The sequence below is a fragment of the Coturnix japonica genome, chromosome 2 (genome assembly GCF_001577835.2).
Source record: "Coturnix japonica isolate 7356 chromosome 2, Coturnix japonica 2.1, whole genome shotgun sequence".
Taxonomy (NCBI): Eukaryota; Metazoa; Chordata; class Aves; order Galliformes; family Phasianidae; genus Coturnix; species Coturnix japonica.
In genome coordinates, this window is record NC_029517.1 from 125,549,309 (window position 1) to 125,573,828 (window position 24,520).

Here is a 24,520-nt window from a genome sequence, read left to right on the forward strand (position 1 = left end):
AAACAAGCGAGGGAAAAACATTCCATTCATAAAAAAATAACAAAAGAAAGGAAAGAAAGATTATAAAAGATACTATAAATCTTTTATTTCTTTTTAGTTACTATGCAATGCCCTTCATTTTGAAGGAAACGGTACAATCAATGATCTGTACTTCTTTCTCAGGAAAAGAAGAGATATTAGCACTAACAATTAACATTCATCGACAAAAGACAGCTTACAGAAAATGCTCTTGGAGTTAAAAAAAAATAAATCATATTTTATGATTACACTGGCTATTGTAGATGATTCCATGAAGTATTACAATATCAGGAATTTCAGGTGTGCATTGAAAGAAAGCTTCTAATTCAACAATAATGCAAAAGAACCACATAAACCACTGATGTTTGAAGAAGCTACTCTGATTTCTTCTTATCCACAGTTAAAAATAAGAGTCTGATCTGCAGAATCTAAGTCCATGATACAATAAACCTTGCCTCATCACCACAAGTTACTTTATAGAGTAGCCAAGTCAACACATAAATAACAGTATCTTTCTCACAAAGAAACTGCTGCTGGAAACAACGCATTTCCTACTTTTAGTTACTCATCTCTGACCAGTTGTATAAGGTTCACTTTCAAAAAAAAAGTATTTGTTCCTAAATGGCTGTTGGAATTGCAGTTGATGTGGTTAATTGTCAGGAAAGCACAGGTGGCAAATGACTCAACAGGCCTCACACACCCTTTGGTGAGACCCAAAGGGAAAAAGAAAGAAAAAGAAATCTGCTGTTACAGTCAAAATCTGAAATATATTCCACCCAGAACACCTTTTTGGTACTTGGAGTGAAATATTGAATTTAAAAGAACAAAATGGTAGAAGTGTGCCTACAGCTGCATTTATACAAAACAATTAACATTTACTTCCATAGTCCTTCGGTCTGAAGGATATACTTTTCTGAGCAAAAGCTAGTTTTTGAAGTAGCTTCTGGTATTGTGGTGTTGTTTTTTCTTCCCCTTCCCATCTACCCTACAACTGTCTACTGTGTTGTCCAGCTGAGCTACAAAGAGCTGTAATCAATACTTCATACTCACACAATCATGGAAACTTGAAATAGTGAACAAAGATATAAGCAAGACTATCATGGAAGGTAAGCATCTGAACTGTGTTTTAAAAAACTACTCAGTCAAGGAATAATTGTAGGCTTCATTATAAAGCCGCTTCTGTGGTATCATTTGCATCAAACTTACCAATACTCTGGGGAAGTAAGACTGCTCATCTCCATTTCTTATCTGGAACTACTTTTGCACATCTGAGGCTTTGTCTTGCCAGCCTTACCACATGCAGAATGACATCCACAGTAGTCTTCCCATCAGTAACAGTGCATACATCCAAATGAGTAAATTCATACAGATGCATGAGTGTTTGCACAACCAAAGGGCTTTTAAAGCCAATAATATTAAAAACTCAAGGGAAGTTCAAGCACAACAAGACAAAGACACCAGGAAGCAGTCCGCAGTATGACTGTCAGCTTAGCATGTAACTGCTGTGTAATGTGTCTGCCTCACCACTTGCTGAGTCAGTCATGGATTTTCAGCATGAAAACTGAGGCCAGACTTTGGGTTGGATTCCATCTGCTTTGTTTGGACAAGGGCACTTTGAGACAAGAGCTTCCACAGTGCTTCTTGTGCCCTCCCCATGAACAGGCAATATCAGATCCTCCGCGCTCCCACCAGAGATCTCATATCAAGATTCCAGCCTTATTCAGACAGAAACGCTAACAGACACTTAACTTCAAACACATGAGTTTTGAGGATTTTTTTCCAAGTGGCTCAACTTCAAACTTCAGCACAGGCCTTGGGCTGAACCAGAAGCTCTGCAGAAGGATCGCACCTTCACTTCTCTACCTTAAAGAATGAGCTCAGAGAACATCACTTCCATCTATTCTCTCCCTTTCTCTTTTTTTTGAGCAACAGAGAAGTCTTGAACTACACACAAACACACAAAAAGATGACTGTTTTCCCCAAGAGATTCTTTGATTAAAACAACAACAACAAAAAAACCCAACCGAACTGTAGAAATCCCAGTGTAGTCTGCAGAAAGTAAACAATTACAGTAAAACAAAAACAAGAAGCTAAGCAGCTGTGATGTGCTCTTACAGCAATTCTAGTCTGCACATTATGAGCCATGGCTTTAAAAAACCAGCCTGCTTAGAAATGTTTGCAGTGGTGTTCATAGCACCTATTGAATAACACTGCCTAATCAACAGGTAGGGGGGAAAAAAAAGACCCACCTGTTAAAGATTCAACAGTCATTAGCTGTTGGGGTAAGAAATCCCTATGAGGACATAGGAAAAGAAAAACAACAAAACCACCCTTAAAAAACAACAGGAACAATGAAAACCCATTTTCACACTATTTTAAGCACTGAACACCTGAACTGCAGGTGCCAGAGGGGCAGACAGGTTTTGTAACACAGCTGACTGCATGCCAGGCTGCTTTGCTGTAAGCAAAGCCCTCTGCTCAGCTCTCCATTCTAGAGGGCTGTGCAAGCTCTGGGATTCTTTGTTAAGGCCCTTATGCCTGCACAGGAATTGATCCCAAGAGGCATGACCGGTACAGGGAAGCACCAAGATCAGCACAAGACATGATTTTGGTCAAAGAAGCTTTGCTCTTTGTTCTCAAACAGATTTGGTCCATTTTATTCTAATTAAACAAAGGGGGGAAAAATGGAAAAGAAAAAAAAAAACACAGAAAACAAAGCCAGACCACGCAGGGTTATCTCAGAAGGAGAGAAATGGCTGTGTGTCAGAGTTCTGATGTTTCAGACACAAGGGAAAAATATTTTCACAACTAGTTTACTGTTTAGTACCCTGTAGATACATAATATCTGACATTTATAGCAGTTTCTATACTTTATGACCTAGAATATACTTTAGATCATTAATGAAAAATAAACCCATTCAGAGGACTGGAAAATAATGTGCATAACAACTTACTTTCAAATGCAAGGTTTTGATGGATATTTTTTCTTTCTTTTAACTTTCAAAAAATATCTGTAAGAAAATATTATTTTACATACATATATTACACAGAGAAATAAACTTTGTTATGTACAAGGGTCAGTATGAAAGAAACAACAGGAGGCAGACATTTACTTGTGGTCTAGATAACCTCAGCTGTCTCATACCAGTCGGTACAGCACAGACTCTCTGTTCTCTTTTGGACTTTTTTCATCATCATTTTAGCTTTCAGCATTTCATCACATGGAAGCTGCGTGCAGCCCTCCACAAACAAACCCTACTGCAGTCAGATATGGGTTGTTGCCATACTTTTAAAGCAAGGTTGCACATTTGCTTGACAGCCACACCAACATGAGTATGACTCAACTGCATATTGAAGAAAACCATCAGTGCAGTCACCTGAGCTACAGCGTTCTAACAGAGCTGGGTGTTAAATTCTCTTTTGGATTTGAGCATTTTGCAGCCCAAAATGAGAACACAGAGTCATTAAGAAAACACTGTATGGTGTATTTGCATAACCTTAAAGCCACATTTCCTCTGGAAGCAAGGCTGAAAGAGTTTATCACTGCTTTGTTCCCCTCCAGGTTGTGTATCTTAGGAAGAAAACAACTCAGACTTGTTTAAACCATACTGTCAAAGTTGCTTTATGTAGTTCTAACTAATCAAAAATTGCTATCAACTTCCTAATCGACAGTCTTTGCTCCCAAGGGGCATAAAGGACATGGAGTACTTTTCTATTTGTGGTATAACCATAAACAACCGCAGGGAAGACAGCAGTAACAATGCTTCCAAGTTTACAGCACAACGTGAACTGCTGTTATTTAAATGAGCTCAAGCTTATCTTCAGGTTCACCTCTTCACTATTGTGCTTTTAAAGGGAAGGAATTTTGTATTATAAGCAGGCGTCCAAATCTGTTTGCTTGCACACTTAAGATCTCAGGACAATGATCTGATGGCGCCCACGTGGGAGAACAGTTCAACAGCTGAAAGCAGAATTCAGGGAACATTCAAGGAAGGCAGCGCTGCACCCCCCAACCCACTTAATAGGGGACCTACATAACAACTCCCAATTCAAATCCTCTTTTCCGATGTTATATTTCAGCTGCACAACAGAAAAATTAGTAGAAAATAAGGAAACACAAAGTCTCTAAAGAAGAAATTGCTTTGTGATAAAGGAGGGAAAATAGAACTAACGCCCCTGCCTTCCATCCTGCACTCCTTTCCCATCGCAGGGAGGGAGTGCTGCTGTGCAGGACCTCTGCCACACTCCCAATCATGAGACCACCCTTCTTGAGGTGTAGCTTAGTGAAGATGTGCTGGTACACACAAACAACCTACTTCTATGGCCTCTATGCTCTCCACAGATGTCATCGGGATCTCTGCTGTCTGCTTTAGGGGAAGCCTGTAACAAGCTCCAGCACAGCTCAGTATCTGCCTATAAGAGCCCAAGCACGCACCAATGCGCAGACTCTGCAATCAGGGTTGCAAGCTTCCTCCTCACTGGGACCAGTCAGCAATAACAGCTCCTCTCTCCCCAATCAAACCACGTGCTGCTAGCAGAGGCAGAGCTCCCCCAGCTTACCTGCACATTTCTATTAATTAAGAAAGCACCGAACACAAAAACATCTCACTGAAGTCAGCACTGATTTCTCCCTTGCACCTCTTGGGGAGCTGGCCGCCCATCCATAAAGCCTAGCACCACACAAGCGAGCAAGCAGCCTGTTGCAAGACCAACTGAGCCACAACTGAAGAGAAACAGGCAGAGAAATGACAGCAACATATCACACTTTCTGGCTACCGACTGATCATACACTCAAATAAACATGGCCATGTCCTGAAGCTGTTGGCTCCTTAATAGTATTAAGTACTCCTAACTTCTGCCGATAAGTAGATGTCAAAGGCATTTAGCATCCCATAGGGTCAGGCCTACTGGCAGATGGTGGAGGGAAGGGCTGGCACAGAGGAAGGGAAAGAGGTGGGAGCAGAGAAGGGTAGAGTTGCCCTGAGTTTTATCCTCTACAATAAGTCAGTGTTTTGTTTTTTTTTTAATCATCGAGCACTGAAGGAGTTAAGCACTAAAGCACAGACACTTAATCAGCTTTCCCCCTTCCTTTCACATGTGATCGGAATGAAGCTGCACTGAAGCCGCCCAAAGGGTTTATAACAGCTCAATTTCGCAGCCTTCCGTTTTAATCCCCATCACCCAGCCCGAGTAGCATGGCGGTGCTGAGGCACTACTCCACAGCAGTCCGGGCACCTGGATGGTGGGGATGATCTTCCTCCTCCTCGTCGTCCTCCTCCTCTGCAGCCTGCAGGTGGCTGGAGAGCTCCTGGATGACGGCAGCCCTACCGATCTGGTCATTTCTCCTCTTCTCCATGATCAGATCCTCCAGGCTCTGAAACTCCAGCGTGTGGCTGCGCTTGTCGCCCAGCCGGATCTGCAGGCGGTAGGGCTGCTTGCCGATGCGCAGCTCCCCGCCGATTTTAAACTCCCTCTTGCCGTAGCGGCACCAGGCAGCAAAACACTCTGAGTTTCTCCAGCTCAGGTCCCGGTCCTTACAGCCCACCTGCTCCAGGGCGTTACGTACCACCGTGGCAGGGCTGAGGGGTTTGTAGCGGTACAGCTGGTTGGCAATACGGCCCCGCCTGCCCTGGCTGGCATCGGTGAGGAAGCTGTTCACCACCTCCAGCCTGTGCAGGTGCACAACCTGAAAATCCCCCACGTAGACCACCCAATGTGGGTACTGGGCCTGGCACACAAACTCCACCAGGTCACCTGGTTTGCAGCGGTTCAGCAGGTTCTCTGGGGTGTAGGTGCTCAGGTGTCCCCTGCCTCCTTCCTCACCCTCCTCCGGCAGCACATCCTCCTCAGAAAAGCTCTTCTGGTAGATGCATTCATCCCGGTAATAAACAGAGCACTCCACCTCATGCAGCTGGGGATCGTAGGGCTGCAGGGCAGGGTGCTCACCCCCGAGGTCATGTCCCGAGTCCTGCTGCTGCTCCAGCTCATCGTCGTCATTGGAAAAAATGTAGGAGACCCCGATCCTGGGCCCTTCATCTCTGTCCATGCCAGTCGGGTCAGCCGTGGGAACTTCCTTGTAGTTCAGATGGGTCAGCTTCTCCACCTGGTTCCCCATGCCCGCTGTAACGACACACACACAGCGTGGCTATCAAGGGGCCAGAGAGACAGTAGAGCAGGGATTCAGAGCACGGTCCACCCCCGCTCCCCTTCCCCACCTTAACCACACTTCATGCTGCAACACAGCCCTGCGAGTAGCCGAGGGGGAATAAAGGTGACAGCCGCGGACCACTGCCAGAGCCCAGGGGCAGGTGAGGCAGCACGGCCACCTGTTAGCCGGCAACAAGGAGGAGCAAGGCGCCGAAGGGGAGCACCGAGCCACCTGTTAGGGACCGAGGGCGCGGCTAAAAGGGGGGTCCGGAGGTCCGAGCTGGAGACGGCGGAGTTCCACCCCTGGCGGAGGTGAGCCATCCCGGTTCAACTCGCCCCCGCGCCGGCACCGTGTGGCCGCAAACTTACCGCGGAGAACGGCAGCGCGGCGCCGAGCGGCTTTAGGGCTCCCGGGCGGAGGCGGCGCGGCTCCTGGGGGCGGGTGCGATCATGGCCCCCCCGGCCCCGCTCCGCGCTCCCCGCAGCAGCAGCGCCCGCAGCCGCGCTGCCGGCACTCGGGGCTGTGCAGGAGGCGCCGGGGAGACACGGCCGAGAGGAGGGACGCTGGATCCGGCTGCGGACGCCCCGGCGAGCGCTCAGCCCCCAGCATTTAAAGAGGCAGCTCTTTTTTTTTTTTTTTTCCTTCCTCTCTTTTTTTTCCCCCCCCTTCCTTCCGTCTTTCCCCCCTCCTTCCCTTTTTCCTCCTCTCCCCACCTTTTTCTTTCTCCTCGCTCTACATGCCAAGCGCTCTGCTCCCCGCCGAGGCAGATCCGCGGGCGGAGGTCGGACGGGCTCTTTGCGCTTACGGCTGCGTGTGCAACGCGCTCACGCACCAACTCACACGCGTGCTCGTACGCGGCCCCTTTAAGGGAGCGCTGCCATGAAACAGCCCAGCCCGCCGGTTCGGAGAGGGGTTGGGATAACCGGGAGCCGGAGTTTGCTCGGGACGGCGCCGAGAGGCGATGAGAAGTGCCGTGCGGGGCCGTGGGGTGATCCCGCTGCACCCCTCTGAGGATCCCCGTCCTAAGCCCCGCCGAGAGCTGCCGGCAATAGCGGGGAATTTGTAACGCGGCGAAATCACAGAGCCCGGCTCTCCTGGGCTACTCGGTGCCTTGCATTCTTCCATGAGCGAAGCGTGTAATTAGTTTTATTAATAAATCTCTTTTCTTTTTGACTCCACGAGATCGCACTCTTTTTCAATATGGAAGATGATGATTCGTTCCCCCTGGAACGGCATTATCGGGACCAGTGGGAGTATTTCTCTTTTTGCATTTCAGAGAACACAACACTCTATTCTCCTTTTTCATTAATACCCAGTTAGTCTGTTAGGTGGGTATTCTTCCTATTTCCACATGTGCTGGTAAATCTATGCTGTTCAAATAGACTACAGAGATAATTTATGGGAGCCAGGAGTAATGTCTTTAATTTTGTCTCATTGTCTGTTGCCTTGTAATTTATAAACCCAACTGCACACCGCTGCTTGGAGGGTTTGCTGAACAGCAGTGAGTGCAGGAACAGGCATAGTTTTATGGGGTGCTGGGTGCTGCCTGTAGGCTCAGAGAATGCCATTTCTATCTGGTGATGTGCTGCTGTGGCTTCAGATACAGCCACGTGTTTAGGTGTGGGGAGAGGAGATGGGGAGGGAGAGATGCGTGTGGTGCTCCCCGGGACAGCCCCAGCACTGCAGTGAGTGATGGGCAGCTGAATGGGGACCTTGTGTTTTGGGTCCCCTGGTGGCTTGATTCATTTTTCATCACAAAGAGGTTTCAGACAACCTCAGCTATAGCAGATGTGCTCCAGCCCCAGGACTAGCTGAGGAAACCTTTACAGTGTATTGAATGCCGATGTCATTTTTCAGTATTAGTTCCTCCCTCCCTGTGTTGTGCTGCTTCCTGGTGTAGATATAGATGTTGCTGGACAAAAGGGGGCCCTGCTCCATATGGCTTTGTAAAATTGCTTCAATCCGGAAGGATGGGCACGTGTAAAGGTGAGGTTCTGCTGGAAGGAGGAGCTGGGCTGAACATAGAAGTGTCTTCTTCATTTTCTTGCATTTGTGCTGGAAGCTGTGTGTCAGCATCCTACCTTACCCTCTTTGGAGCAGTTTTATGTTGTGACTACAACAGTTGAGCAGCCTTTGTCTGAAGGCCAGGTTACCTTTTCCATCTGCTGCAGTGTGAAGAGAGCTGTGTCCATGCAGGGGTTCAGCATTGCCCAGAGAAGCACTTGCACGTGCCTGCACATCCACACATATTTGCTGCTCTTTTTCTTCCCATCTGCTTCAACTCACCCCAGTGCTTAATTTTCTGCACCTTGTTGGCTGCTTTGATCTCTTTGATCTCTTTTGGTTTCCTTTCAATGGCTGTTCCTCAGAATCCACATCCTCTGATCAATCTGCTTTCCATGATCAGAAACCTTAGGCGAGTGTTTCTGTGTCACAGAACCCATATGTAATTGTGTACTGTGCCTGCAGATAAGGCACTGGATGGAAAATCCACAAAGGACTTTTAGTGCCTATATGTCACCAGGGCTGGTGCCTAAAATTACGATGCCTAAAACTGTTGTGTGCTTAATTTCTAAGCAGCCTTGAAGCAGCCAGCCTACATGGGCCTGACCAGGGCTGGGGGTGGTGGCAGTGACGTGCTGTCTTGGTGAATGTGCTTTTAAAGAGAGTGCTGACCTCTTGCATAGCTTTTGCAAAAAGCTCTTTGATGATTATCTGCTAAGGATAATCCAGTCTGTGGATCTTGAGTGAAGGGAAGACTCACTGCACAGTACTGAGCTGGAAGCCCAAGCTGCAGCAGAGCAGAGTTGAAGACACACCTCTGACCTCGCTTTGGATGTTCCTCAATTACAAGAATGCTTGCTTAGCGAGCTGCTATTTGTAAACCAGTTGTGAGGTATTCAGCTCTGGGCACATATCACAGAGGGAACCGAGTGCTGTGAACCACGTACAGCTGTGATGTGTATCTGCAAAAGTCAACAGGAATGTCCATGCTTTCAGTACTTATTAGAGCTTATAAAAAGATGGAGAATTACTTTTTATGTGGCCTGACAGTAATAGGACAAGGGGGAATGGATTTAAACTAAAGGAGGGAAGATTCAGGTTACATGTTAGGAAGCAATTCTTTACTCAGAGGATGGTGAGGCACTGGCACAGGCTGCCCAGAAAAGCTGTGGATGTCCCATCCCTAGAGGCATTCAAGGCCAGGTTAGATGGAGCCCTGGGCAGCTTGGTGGGGGGCAGCCACACCATGGCAGGGAGTTGTAACAGAGTGAACTTTGAGGTCCCTTTCAACACAAGTTATTCTATTATTCTCTGACTGAAATGAGGTAACTCACTGGGGTCACTGCCTGGTCAGTTGCTCATCCAGACTGCATAAGTATTTGTACATTCTCTTTTAGAAATGACTCAATCCCCTTACAGACAAAACCCAGGTGTGGTTTTAGGGCTGGATCACTCCAGGCAGCCATATCATCTGAATCCCTGCAAAGACTGCAATGAAATGAGTGAACCTGCATGAGGTCTGGCTCCCTCTGCTCTGCACAGCTCTCCAACATTTTCCCATCTGAATGTGCACATCCATATGTTTTTAAGCTACTGCTGAGTGCAGCAACACACACCTTTGGCTTCATGTTGTAAAAATACCATCTTAGTGGGTTGCAACATGGATTATAGGATATTTTAAATGCCTGAAATTTTGATTGCCCATAACATGCACTCTAAATATTATTTTTCTGTCTGGGGCCAAAAAAACTGTCATGATGTCAGGCTCTTTGGAAATTCAAAGCTGCACCGCTATATAGTCCAATGATGGACTGAGACGACTACCACTTGGCTTAGTGACTGTGGGTCATAGAAGGAGCAGGTACATTTGTACTAATCCCTATGGCTATGTAGCTGCTATGGAATCATTAGAATCATTAAGATTGAAAAAAGCCACTAAGATCATCTAGTCCAACCATCAACCCATCACCACCATGCCCACTAAACCATGTCCCTCAGTCCTGCATCTACTCTTACTTGAACACATCCAAGGACAGTGACTCCACCACCTCCATGGGCAGCCTGTGCCAATGCTTCACCACTCTTTCTGATCCAGGGACCTCTCTAGTGACTGCTTTCAGATCAGGCCTATAGTTTTGATAACGAGGCATCTGATTTGTTTTGTTGCTCCATTATATTTAATCTTACGTGCATCCTAAATTGAGGACTTAGGTGATGTTAATTTGAAATCATACTTTATCCTTACTTGGATGTGAAATGCTGTGTTGCCATTGTTATTGTTATTAAAAAATATCCACTATGAGAAGATATTCTTCTTGTATATATTTATGTTTTCTTCTTAGTGACCAGTCATTCTGTGCATGACAAGGCTCAGTGTCACAGTCTGTAAGCAAGCTGTGTTTACAGGTATTCACCCAGCTGATGGCTATGACACACTTGAATTATTTAATTGTTTCAGGTTTTGTGTTTTGTTGTGTTTTTTGTTGTTTTTTTTTTTTTGTTGTTTGTTTTGTTGGTTTTTTTTTAAGCATCAATATAGATGTAATAAAGTGTTTTTCCCAGTGGAGTTTTATGAGAACTACGATAAAATCTGCTCCATTTGGCATGTAAACAATCTACTGCATCACAGACCTTGCAAACTAGAGTGCTTAATTGCTATGGTGTAATTAGGGGCACTGAAGTTATCAAGCACGTCCTAGTGAAGTCCATGGGAGTTCTTCCAGTGAGTTCTGTAGAAGTCAATCATACCTTAATTGAGGGAGGTGTGGGACCTGAGAGCTCCTCAGCTCAGCTCACCAAAGAAGTTTAGATGCTGAGTTGTAATATTTACTTCATCACCTTTTTGCCTTCCAGTGGAAGTCTCATCCCTGAATAAGGCACCAAGTTCTTGTAAAGCTGTGAATGCCACTTAGAATGAGATTCATCAAAGCCAGCATGCCAGAGCAAGGTATCATGGAACAAAAGAGAGCTAGTGTCCTGACAGCTGCTGGAAAGCACGGCTTCCTTTCACTCCTGTTACATAGCCTAATACTCATTCAAGGTTAAGTGCTTTAATGAGGTTGGCTGTTTCTCACAATGATGCCATGTCAGTTAATAAAATGCATTAATATTTCATATTGCTTCCTTAGGGTATGAAAGACCAAGGTTGAAGCCTCTCATCTCGCTGAAGGAACTTGAACCAATATCTCCCAGGAGAGTGCTGGAAGCCACCAGACTGTTTGCTATTTTTTGAGCTAGTTGTGCTCTGTCTGTCCCACTGAAGCAGTTCATTAAATATCCATTCAGTCAGATGGGAAAAAAAAAAAAAGAAAAAAAAAAGAAAAAAGAAAGAAAAAAAAGAATGACAGTGACTCTGAGATCAGGTGCAGGAAGGGAATGAGATTGCTTTGAGGTCCTCTGTAATAAATATTCGTATCTCATGACCATGGAATATCTTCATCAAGAGTCATTTCAGGCAGGCCCACCAGAAAGATCTGAAAGTTTTGGTTTTAGGGCATGCTAGTGGGTGAGTTTTGTTCACATCTTCTCAGAGTAGGGCTTGAGTCTCTGGGTCTCGTATCCTGCATGACTGCTGTAACCCAGGTTTTGTAAATCAGCTCATCATTGTTCTGTTGTGTTAGAGCCATTCTGACACATCCATTGGATCAGACTACAACTAGTTTGTGATGTTTTTAAGCTTATGTGTGAAACAAGCATTGATCTGTGCCTGTTGTCACTACTCAGTAACTGCGTTTGTGCCAGGAGAAATGTTTGGAATTTAGACAACCATAGAATTTATGTACCCAAAAATGTCAAATATCAAGAGAACATTAGTATTTTAACATTTCTGATTCATGTTATTTGATATAACATAAAACATATAATGAGTGTCTAGTGTCAGGAAGGTGACTACCTGAACTGAGATCTTAGTGTTTGTTTCTCCATTTAGCCTAAAAGCCTTTGATGACGTTAACAAGAAGTGCTTCCAAACATATGATCTTTGGTACTTAGTATAGCATAGCATGGGCCACAATGTATTCAAGACCTGAAAGTTATCAGAAAGAAATCTGCATTTTGAGAGCAGAGAGTAGAAACGGTGATTGCCATGTTTATCACATCAGCAAACTGTTCTATTTTTCTAAAGCTCTCAGTGGAAGCTTATGCTTCTGTTAAGTACTTTCAGCACTGTAATTTTTTGACTAAATGTGATCCAAAACAAAATGAATTGCTGACATTGCCAAAGCCACAGAGTTTTTGATTGAGGCACCCAGGTTTATCCCGAAAGAAGTTTTACCACGGTGAGATTTTAATTGGTGAATTCCAGCAAATGAAAATGAAGTAATGCATGTGTCAGTGGAGGTCTGGAGTTTTAGGAATTGCTATCAAACTGACTTGAGCAGCAGGCATAGCTTAATTAAAATGCAGTCCATTTTCGTCCAGAAAATAACAACTGTATTTCAAACATAAGCTTACAAGGAAAGAGGTAAACCACATGCATCTTAAACTGTATAAGTATATAATAATGCATAAGTATACATGCATATATATAGATTTATGTAATTTATTTACAGTAAGGATGTCCTAGAGTTGGACTAGTTAGCCTTGAAAGTCCTTTCCAACTCAGATGGTTCTATGATTCTGTGATTACCCAGTGTGACAAATGCTTGTCTCTTGCATCTCTGGTCTTCCTCTCATTCAAGCTTTTCCCCAATAGCCATTCTATCCATATCTTTTGATACATCACAGGATTGCTGGCTGCCTTGGTGGCAATCTGTCCTGTGCAGTCAAGAGAGCATGAAACTGCCACTTTGGTGGAGAAGCTCTCCTGGTTGCTCCCAGTGTGGAGTACCTACACAGAAGCCACTGTAGTGAACACAGCAGTTCTTAAAGCAACACTAGGACATCTATGTATGTTAGCGTCTCCATTTTAAATGTGCAGGAGCAGAGGAACCAGTAGGCAGGGTCCCCTTCTGTGACTTTGATAATGTTGGTACCAAAATGTGAGGCTGATCATGTCATAGTACATGCCCATCTACACAGAGGTTACAGGGTATCTGTGGGGCCTCCTGTCTTTATCCTATGTTTGAATGCTTGCTGCTCATTGCAAACTTTCTGCAGGCCTGTGGAAGGGCAGAAAGGAAGTGAGCAGAGCAATTCTTCCTTTCATTCACCCATTAGACTGGAAAACTGGTTACAACTATTCTTCCCCAGCCAACAAAAAGAAAGAGAGATGTAAGGCTTCAAAACAGCTGTGAAGATGATGTTTAGGGTTTTCCTCAAGATTTACTCCAAATCCAACAGAGCAGTACTCAACTCCTAGCAAGTCTCCTGGGCAATGGCTGAGGCTGTGCACAGCCACATGAGGCTTTGGCCTTGAGGGTTTGGAGGAGTTCATGGACTGGAGGCTGCATCAGAGATAGCTTTGCCAATGTCCCACTCCCGACTCTGAGGCACCAGAGAAGAGTGACAGCAGAGTGACACCGTGAGAGTGCTGTAGCAATGGATTCAGGCTTCTAAAGAAATTAAGTGGGAGGATCTATGTTTTCAAGCCTTTGTTTGCCATTCGTAACACTCCTACCTTTTGCACGAAAGGCTGCAAGGATGAATAAGCATTAAGGCACTCCTATTCCCTGCTAACAAGGTCCACAGGGACAGCAGGAAATCAGTAGGTAGGCGCTATGGCAGTAGGAGCTCCAGGCAGTAGGAGCATCACAGCTTGAGCCAGACTGCTGATACCCACCATACTCAGGCAGATCCAAGACGTAGCACCTCTGATGTGCATCAAACTCCTGCAGCATGCATGGCAAGCGCCTTTTGTCATTGCAGATTTCTGATGGCTGCAAGCATCCTTTGGCCTTAAGTAATGCTGCTTCTGAGACGGTGGAGGCTGCAGGGGACCAGTAAGCCCAGGCAGGCTGAAATCACAGAATCATAGAATCATTTTAGTTGGAAGGGACCTTTAAAGGTCATTCCTGTGGACTCATTCACTGCTGCCCACAATGAAGAACCATTTTATGCCTTGGTCAATTGCAAGTGTGGAGTCAGCCAGTGTAGCTTTGTAAGCAGAGAGCAAGCACTGAGGCTTTTGTTTCTGCTGCCCCTTTGCAAAAGGCATTTGAGCATGAGGAAATACCACTATGTTTCTGTTTTAAGGAAGCACTGATATTAACCTTGACTTCCACTCAGCCCTTTCTGTTTGTGCTTGTGGGAGGAGAGCAAGGAGCAGATGCATATTCATTCCTTCAATCCCATGAGCTAGTTAGATAAAAATCATATTCCTGGTAGAATCTGCTGTTAAGGAAGCCTCTGGCCTGCTGGATGGCTCTGCTGGTTTGGATTTATAAAGTGCTGTCTGGATAATGATGTGTGTGCTCATAATAATGTCTCTAATACCTGTTAGAACTGACAGCTGTATGTGTTTGCCTTTCTGGAGACAGATGTTCTCCTGCCTGGCTACGTGAGTCAATTCCAGCTGGGGAAGAGGACAGTGAGCGATGTGCTGCTCAGTGCTACTGCATTCCCTTTTATTTTCCTTTTTCCCTTCTTTCTTTCCTTCCTTGGGCTGTCTGCTAGGCAGGAATGTGTCACGATCACGGCAGCTGCTGCAGGGAAGCCCCTTGGCCATTCCAATTCGTCCTCTGCAGGCTGACAGAGCTGGAAGGAAGGCTCGGGGCAGGCAGAGCTCTGAACTTGGCTCAGCTCAGCAGTTCAGTGATGATTTTCCTCTTCACACCAGCTGCAGACCAGGTCTGACACTCATGCCTACAGGCAGTGCTTAATTTCAAACAGTCCCTGTATATGCTAAAGTTGTCGACTCCTCACCAAATCCTATTTCTTGGCTCTTTCTGTAGTGTTCTCTTGCTCTGATTTAAGTGTTTTATGGTTCCACATGAAGGAGATAACAGCATGAGCAAAGCTGTGGGTGAAGATAAATCATCTGTAGGGGAAAATGCAAACACTATTTTTGGAAAGCAGCAAGGCCACCATGCCAAGGGACCAAAACACTTACTGTAGTAAGTCACTGCAACAATCAGCTTTAATCTCCACTAGGCATCAAATGTAAAGTGGTTTCAACACAAAGCCATTTTGCAGTGCGGCGTTTGTATTAGAACAAGCAGAGTAAAGACACTCCTCCAAGGAAACTGCAGATTCTTGTTTTCACCTGAAATGCCCTTCAGTTGATGTTATGAGCTAAATCCAATTTCTGGTTAAGTTAAGGGAAAGACTTCATTAAGAGCACAGAACCAAAATTGTGTGTACCTTGCTCTTTTGGGGATGCACTGATTCAACTGTCTAATACTACTAGATATCCCATTCCAACATCTGCAATCTATACTCTAAGAGTATCTAAACAGTGCTGTTTTGTTGGTGTGGAGTAGAAGAGAGGGAAAAGACTTTCTGCTGTCTATATCTTTCCTTTGATCAAAGGTCTAACAATAAAATCTGGGTGAAGGTAATGTCTTCAAGATAAGATGTCATTAATACTGGCCTTGTAACAACAGGAAAAAAGTGAGAAGTGAGTCTGAATAAAGACTGAAAAAAAGTCTGAGAAAAGAAGTGACTCAAAGAATGCATTGCACATAGCAGTTTTTTATTAATTAAATTCAACAGGATTCATGTCTAGCCAATCATCATGGCACCCTGGGTTGTAATAATAAAAGTGTAGTCTTCTGGTCCAGGGCAGTGATCCTCTCCCTCTTTTCAGCATTTGTGAGATTGCAGCTGAAATGCCGCTTCAGATACAGACTCGCCAGTACAAGAATGATGACAAACGCACCAGTGAAGAGCTGAAAAAATCTGATTTAGTATTATTTATTTATTTATTTATTTGAGAAAGAGAGTGGGCAAATGCTGGAATAGCTTGCCAAGAGAAGCTGTGTAATCTCCACCTTTGGAAGGGTTAATGTCTGGGCTGGATGCCTGTGTTATCAGTCTGACCTAAGTAGATCTGCCTTGAGCAAGAGGTTGAGCTAGATGAACTTTGAAGGTCCTTTTCAGTCCATATTATGGTTCTGTTATTCTCACAGGACACAAGAGATCTGCCTGTTAATAATGCCTACTAGCCAATCCAATTTACAGCTTCCTTTTTCTCCATCCTGGAGTCTCATTCAGTGAGAACTAGATAAAATCTACTGTTCAGTTTGAAACTCCATGAAGAGGTAAAAACCCTTGAGGCTGTCCTTGCCTAAATACTTCTGATTTTCCTGGACTTCAAAGGGAGAAATTCTTTTTGGCTGGTAAATGTTTCCATCTGGGAGGATGCCTGGGAAAATAAGTATTCTTATCTCTGCTGATGGTTCATGTGAAGAGGTAACATATCAAAAAATTACTTCCCCTTATCCCCCTCAGATATTATGTATGTAGGTTGCTCCAAAAGCAATGCCTTCTATTTATTTCTATGGAAACTGAACAGATACAAAGAGCGCAGTAGCTTTATTTGATAGAGCAGTCTCTCAGATAAAGAACAGCATTTTTCAACATGATCATCACCATTAGCTATGCATTTTCACCAGCAAAGAACAAGAGACTGAATGCTGTGCTGGTTAAAATCTGCATGGCTGTCTGGAACATGGCTTGTCTTTCGCATTGCTGTTGCCTCTGCAAAAATGCACTGTGCACCATCTTACTGTGCTTGTGTCCACTGTTTGGTCTCCATAAACATTCAGCAAATGCCAATGAATGTCAATGGGTGCCATTTTTTCCACATGAAGGAATTCAATGACACACTTTTGTTTCATATGCACTTCCACATCAAATGACTGTTTGACAGTCTGCCCCTCTGCTGCCATCTGTTGCACAGCAACAAAATGTACTGGAATATTGGTGAGAAGGCTGAACCTCTCTCAGCTTCTATGGCAATACCACCATTTGCCTCTGATGTGTGCCAACATATTAAAACAGGAAGCATTACGTTCGGAGCTGATGTCTTAGTTGAATTCCATGTGCTGTCCATGGTTAATACCACTCTCTTATTTACTTCGTAGTGGATGTAGGAGACTTTGTCCCTGGCCCACAACAGAAGTGACAGATCTGAGCAGTGATGCACTTCCTCTGGCAAAGTGTTTCATGAATTCTCAAGAGGAATCTTCTTCCCATTTGAAGGTCAAATGTATTAGTACTGATGTGCCAATATCTGAAATCCAAGCCAACATACAGTATTAATATGACTGCTGTGTCAGGTCTTATAAAGAACAAACATTATAAATCACAAATAAATGCATAATTTAAGGCCAGAAGTTGACTCCATTCTGTACTCTAAACAGAATTGTGAGAAGGTGCTACCCTTGCAAGTGAGGCTGTGAGATCTTGGCCCTCAAGGAATGCAGCATCTTTGGTAGTGTTGTGTTCAGTGTCAGTGAGGAAAGGCAACTGGGTGATTTTTTCCACACTGGATTGAAGTCAATGAGTGCCATGCATATCTGGGCTCTTCTAGCTTTCTTGAAGCAGAGCCCTTATTCAATACACAAAAGAGCCTTTGAAAAGTTGATTGCTTAGGTTTTAACTTTTCCAAAAAGCTTTCTCTGTTAAAAACTCCTGGTTGGAAATACCAAGACGTGTTGTTGCTAAGATTAAGATATTTGTTTCTTAGAAATGGCTTGCAAATAGAGACCAGCACATGGATTATTACTCCTTCTTTAGCCAAGTAGAGTGAAGGTGCTTTGTGTAGACTGTGCTTCCAGTAGGATCAGGTTTTGCATGTGATTTTAATAAAGGCTTTAGGAATGTAAGGATCAGATATAAATTTTTATATTTGTAATTCTTATGCAAAAGAGGAAAATCAATGCTTATCACTTCCATGTTGTTTCTTAGGCTGTTTTAAATGCATAAAATAAAAACACTGTGTTTCAGTAGAAATTTACTATGTAATTTATTTAGAATACTAATTAAAACAAAACAAAACAAAAAAACCCACTATGGTCAGATTTGTGGATTTTGCTTTTCTGGAACAGCATTTTTTCTCTCTTTGTTTCTGGGTTGTTGTTTTTTAACTCCTGCCAAGGTTAATGTCATCAGCAAAATAAAATCTGACTAATTAAATCAGCCTTGAAAAGATTGTAAACATCTATCAGGAGAACTGAATATTTTTTGCTGTTGCTAGACAATGATCTTAATTTTGACCTGGGAAAATAATGCTTATAGTTTGTGAATGAAGTCAGTAACTGTGGTGTGGTAGTTCAGGTTTTATTATGAAATACACGTCACAGATTGTGTCTAATTGCACATGGTGATTTTATGATATCTGTAGAAACTGAGCCAAGACTGATCTTTGATATCAGCATTCTCCGATAGTTAAATGCTGCTGCCATGTAATAGAGTCTGTTTCTCTCCTTCAGCTTCCAAATTGCTATATCTTCTGTCATAGAATCAGAATGACTTGGGTTGGACGGCACCTCAGAGATCATCCCCCTGTACAGGCAGGGTTGCCAGCTGCTAGATCAAGTACTAGATCAAATTTCCCTGGACCTACGTTCATTTTTATAAATTCCTGACAAAAGTTCTTAACTCTTCCCATTAAGAAACAGCATGCCGTATTGCCCTCCATTCTGGGAAGCACTGCTGCATAGAATCATACAATCATAAGACTGGAAAGGACCTACAAGATCATCTAGTCCAACCATTCTCCCATTACCATTGCTACCACAAGCCACAAAACCATATATCATAGCTCCTCATCCAGATGCCTCTTGAACACTGCCACTACCCCCTGGGCATCCATTCCAGTGCCTGACCACTCTCTGAGAGAAAAAGGTTTTCCTTATGTCTGATCTAAACCTCCTCTGGTACAACTTGCAGCCATTTCCTCAAGTCCTGTTTGTTGCCTGGGAGAAGACTGGTGGAATTATGCATAGGAGGTATTCAGTCTTTTGTTTAAATGAAGGAGAAATCTTCTACTAGTGTTCACCAGTAGAATTGTTGTGGGATTGCTTTATCTCTTTGGAGACCTAATGGAAGGTGGAAACATGGCTATGGAGAATGGATCCACCCTCATTTCCCCCAGCCTCAAATACTAGCTTGGGTCTGAGATATTCTTACAAACAAAAGATGCAATAAATAATGGATATCTGTATTCTAAAGAGCTCAAGGGTGGATCAGTGTTACCTCAGGCAGCATTCCCAATAGTTTACCAGCCTTATTCCTCTCTGTCAGTCCTCTCTGTCCCTGCCAGACTCCAAATTTTGTGATCTTTTGCTGTAATACAAAAGGGCTTTCATGGTGCCCTTGCCTGGAGGGAGCCTACAGTAATAGCCTCTTTCCATACCCCTACCCTCTGATGTTCTTATATCAAGCCTGATGGAATTAGTTGGCAATATTTATGCAAGGTCTTTCCACCAGTGACACCAAATGAAGAAGCTTCTAAGAGTGACTGTGTGTTGTTCTGTCACTATTTTGCTGTCACCACTGCCTACAGTCACAGTCTTTGGTGGTGCTAGGTACCAGGAAAAGAGCTAAAGTGCTGGGCTTCTTGCTGTTTTTCATTGTCATGCAGTCTTATGCTTCCTGATTCCAGTTGCATAATAGTTTTTTCAGTGTGTTTTGTTTCTCTCTCAAGCACTTGGTGCTGGCAGTAAAATGTGGATTGTTTTCAGTGTTTAGCATCAAGTGCTACATATGGAAGTGATTGATCAGCAAGATAATAGGCTGGAGGCCTGTGGAAATTGGACTCCAAGGTCCCATCATTCTTTGGAAAATGCCAGCTGTGGTAGGTTTTGCCTTCCAGGATCTGTCCACTGTTGATAGCCTTATTCAAATATTATGTTCAGGTTGTAAAAAATATATATCTTGACAGAGAATTTGTAAAGCAGAGAACTACAGATTACAAAATGCAGGGGGGAAAAGAATCTTACATGAGTATATTTGTAGGACTCAGAAGTACCAGGGAGAGATTTTAAGAATTTTTTTAAACTACTGCTTCTAGGTGAACTGCAGTAAATTATCCTTCAATTCAGTCAAGTTGCAAAAGTTTCGTTTAACTAATCATCTTATTTGATTATTTTTGATAACAAAGAGAAGAAAATGCAAGATTTAGATGAAGTTATCTCCAGTAAAATTATGCAAAATTAACACTTCAGAGTTCCTCAATTAATGGTCTGCAAGTGGAAGGTTTCTTTTGTGATGCACTTGAGTAATCCTTGACTATAGGAAATTACAAAGACTAGTTGGAAAAGTGAGTATATTTCCTGAAGTATACCCCTGTTTAAGGCTTTAACATTTGTAATCTGAATTTGTCTATACAGATAATTCTGGCATTTGGTATTTCAACACCATTGCAGAAATGGTCACATCTCTCTAAAACTGCCTTTCAGACTGAACTCCTTGTGTTGCTGATTGGCAGAAAGCCCAGAATACTTTTGGAATTGTCTAATAAATGACAGCATGCATGCATCTGAAGCAATGGGAGAAGTGAAGGTCTTTCCATGTCAGTTCTTTCTTATGCATGAAAAGTGATATCTCTTCCCAAAAACTGAATCTATGCAAAGCACTACCATAAGAACTAAGATATTCTCCTGCAGATGTGGAAATCATGGAGTAATAGAATCAGCTAGGTTGGAAAAGACATTCAAGATCATGAAGTCCAACCACTGACCTGACCTATGAGCTCTATCAATAAACCATGTCCCACAGTGCCATCTCCACACACCGCTTAAATAACTACAAGGATGAGGACTCCACCATCTCCCTGGGCAGCCTCTCTGTGAAGAAAGTCTTCCTGATATCCAATCAAAACCTCCTCTGGCACAACTTGATACTGTTTCCTCATGTCTTGTGTCCTGGTTTCAGATGGAATAAAGTTTATTTTCATGATGGTGTCTGGTCTGATGCTGTGTTCCAGCTTCAGGGGCTTTAGGATAACACACTGATGTTTTAGTTGCTGCTGAGCAAGTGCTGCACAAAGCCAAAGAAGTTTTAGATTCTGGTACTGTCCTGCCAGTGAGAGAACTGGGGGGCGCAAGGAACTGGGTGGAAACAGAACCAGGACAGATTATTTAAACTGGCCAAAGGGGGATTTCATACTCTGTGACATCACACAGAATTATTAAACTGGAGAAGGTGGCCAGCAGGTAGTGGGAGGTGATCCTGCCCCTCTACTCTGCACTGGTGAGGCTTCGCCTGCAGAACTGCATCCAGATGTGGAATCCCCAGTACAGGAAAGACATGGACCTGTTGGAGCATGACCAGAAGAGGGCCACAAAAATGATCCAGGGGATGGAACACCTCTTGTGCAAGGACAGGTTGTGAGAACTGAAGCTGTTCAGCCTGGAGAAGAGAAGGCTCTGAGGTGACCTGATAGTGGCCTTTCAATATCTAAAGGGGAGCTACAGGAAAGAAAGGGACAGACTCTTTAGCAGGATCTGTAGTGATAGAACAAGGGGAAATAATTTCAAGCACAAAGAGGGTAGGTTTAGGTTTGATATAAGGAAAAAATATTTTACAGTGAGGGGTGAGGCACTGGAACAGGTTATCTAGCATTGTGGTTGATGCCCCATCCATAGAGACTTTCAAGGTGGGGCTGGATAAGTCTCTGGGCAACCGGATCTAGCTGTGCATTTCTCCGTTCATTGCAGGCGAGTTGGATGAGATGGCCTTTAAAGGTCCCTTTGAATTCTGAGGATTCTATGATTCAATGATTCTGTGGCTGAGGAGGAGCTGCCACTGCCTGGAGACTGTTTGGGCATTGTAGAGAGCAATGAGCTCCCCTCTCAGCATTTTTTTCTCTAGACTAAGCAACTCCAATTCCCTCAGCTAGTCCTCATACATCTTTTCTGGTCCTGTTGCCAGCTTTGTTGTTCTTCTTTGCAGGTGCTTGAAAACAAAACAGTGCAGTTGTCTTGGGGAGTTTCTGATTACAGGACCTGTGGCAAGGAAAAAGAGTAATTACTACATAGAAATGCCCAGATTGAGATATCCAGCCACTGGGTGTTTCTTTCGAGGAAGTACTATGGGCAGCATTGTAAAACATTTTCCTTGGGAGTATAATAGAATCACACAATCACACAAGGTTGGAAAGGACCTACAAGATCATCTAGTCCAACCGTCCTTCCATTACTGTAGCTACAGCAAACCACTAAACCATATCTCATAGCTCCTCATCCAGACGCCTCTTTAACACTGCCAGGGACAGCGAATCCACCACCTCCCTGGGCAGCCATCCCAGTGCCTGACCGCTCTCTAGGAGAAAAAGTTTTTCCTTATGTCTAATCTAAACCTCCTCTGGTACAACTTGTGGCCATTTCCTTGGGTCCTGTTTGCTGCCTGGGAGAAGAGGCCAAACCCCTCCTCATCACAACCTCCCTTCAGGAAGTTGTAGAGTGCAATGAGGTCCCCCCTGAGCCTCCTCTTCTCCAGGCTAAACAATCCCAGCTCCCTCAACCGCTCCTCATAAGACTTGTGCTCCAGACCCCTCACCAGTTTCATTGCCCTTCTCTGGACACGTTCCAGGGCCTCGGTGTCTTTCTTGTAGTGAGGAGCCCAAAACTGAACACAGTACATGAGATGCGGCCTCACCAGAGCTGAGTACAGGGGGATGATTACCTCTCTGCTCCTGCTGGCCACACTATTTCTTATACAGGCCAAGATGGCATTGGCCCACTTGGCCACCTGGGCACACTGTCGGCTCATGTTCAGCTGAGCATCAAGCAGCACCCCCAGGTCCCCTTCCTCTTCACTGTTATCCAGCCACTCAACCCCAAGCCTATAGCACTGCATGGGGATATTTTGGCCAAAGTGCAGGACCCGGCACTTGGCCTTGTTGAACCTCATCCCATTCACCTCAGCCCAGCGATCCAGCTTATCCAGATCCCTCTGAAGGACCTCCGTACCCTCAGGCAAATCAACACCACCTCCCATTTTTGTGTCATCTGCACAACTTGAGGCCATTTCCCCTCATTCTCTCACCTGTCACCAGTGAGAAGAGACCAGCCCCACTCTCGCTGTAAACGCCTTTCAGATATTGGAAGGGAGCAATAAGGTCACCCCACAGCCTTCCTTTCCCCAGACTATGGTGGACTATGATTTCCTTCAGTCTCTCCCCATAGGGCATATTCTCCAAGCCTTTCATAAGCGTTGTTACCCTTCTTTGGATATGCAGTAGTGTGGTTGTTCATGAGTGTGGATGGATATGTTCTTGGGCACTATCTGCCCTAGATGGCCCTGTTTGAGCAGATGGTCCTAAAGGTCCTTCCAATCTCAGCTATTTTGGGATTCTATGATTCTGACAGCAAGGAATGAAATTGTACTTCTATCTAATTGCCAGTGTTTTTCTCTCTTATCTTCTCAGGTCCTCATCACTACTTGCTGGTTTGTGAACACCGATGATGCTCTTGGTTACTAAATAGTTGCCTCACTGAGTTGGAGGTCCATTAACTCTCTCTGGCAATATCAGAGATGCCACAGATAAAGCTGGAGGAACATACCTCAGATGTGTCTGCAGTGATGCCGTGAAGCATACAGAAGTCCCTGGCTAAATTGCTCTTTATCTTTATTGCTTTATATACTTCTTTATCTGCTTGTCAAGACATTGTATTTTTCCCTGATAAAGTGAAGAACAACAGGCATTGAACAAAATCAAAGTGGTTGATGATTGATAATATCAGTTAACTTTCTGGAGACTCCAGTAATTGGTCATAGTCAAGCTGAGCAGTGAGGAGGTATGGACAATTTGAACTAAGACAAGCTGACATTAAGAAGCTGTAATAAAGTTCATGTGAAGTTATCCAGTCCCATTTCTGTCACAAGATCTTTGATGTCAAAAGAGGTATTGCAGACTGTCTGTAGATATTTAGGAACTAGAAACTTCAGAGGGCCACTGTGATATAAATAAAATAAAATTTGAAAATCCTGAAGCAATAAAAAAATGTCAGAACTACAGACTTAACAGGAAAAGGCTTAGGTCTTAAATTACTCGGCTCATAACTTTTCAGTGATATTGAAAGAAGAAGCTCTGGGAAACTTTTTTATCTAAGATTTTATGGAGACCCAACCAAGATGCAGTTCAGTCTTAAAAAATGAAAATAAAAATAATCAACAAAAAATAGGAAACAACACTTGAAGAACAAAGAAACAACAACAAACAAACAAACAAACAAACAACCAGAAACCATCAATTATTTGGATCCCAAGCTCTGTATAACACTTATAACACTTATTCTTGGACAGGCAAATTACAATGAGAATAACCACTGTCAGAATATTAATGTGATATAAATTAATGTTGAGTTATTTATTCAATGGAATACAATTATGAGCAATATTCTATTTTCTGAACAGTGTGACTGTAATCCAATTTGGGCTGTTTAACCCCTGGTGATTTTGTTTCAGTTTGTATTTGACAGGCTGAAAAAAGGCAGTATTGCTGGGGGCAGCAAAAGGGAG

At 43.8% G+C, this 24,520-nt stretch overlaps 1 protein-coding gene and 1 long non-coding RNA gene across 4 annotated transcripts; one reads left to right on the forward strand and one right to left on the reverse strand.

The window, feature by feature from the left end:
* Positions 1-63: 63 nt before the first annotated feature.
* On the reverse strand, positions 64-7,011 carry LRATD2 (LRAT domain containing 2). 3 transcript variants are annotated; one of them, XM_015856281.2, is made up of 2 exons: positions 6,234-6,528; positions 64-6,138 (listed from the first exon to the last, which is right to left on the reverse strand). In XM_015856281.2, the coding sequence occupies exon 2, from the start codon at positions 6,131-6,133 to the stop codon at positions 5,231-5,233; it is 903 nt and encodes a 300-aa protein (XP_015711767.1). In that variant the 5' UTR covers positions 6,134-6,138; positions 6,234-6,528; the 3' UTR covers positions 64-5,230. The 3 variants fall into 3 exon arrangements, with proteins under 3 accessions (XP_015711767.1, XP_015711768.1, XP_015711766.1); XM_015856282.2 differs by lacking the exon at positions 6,234-6,528 and adding an exon at positions 6,880-7,011 and having other exon boundaries at positions 1,997-6,138; XM_015856280.2 differs by lacking the exon at positions 6,234-6,528 and adding an exon at positions 6,535-6,774 and having other exon boundaries at positions 1,997-6,138.
* LOC107310541 lies at positions 6,365-23,871 on the forward strand. Its single transcript, XR_001553627.1, has 2 exons — positions 6,365-6,477; positions 23,427-23,871. It is a non-coding gene; the product is annotated as an uncharacterized LOC107310541 (long non-coding RNA).
* Positions 23,872-24,520: the final 649 nt, after the last annotated feature.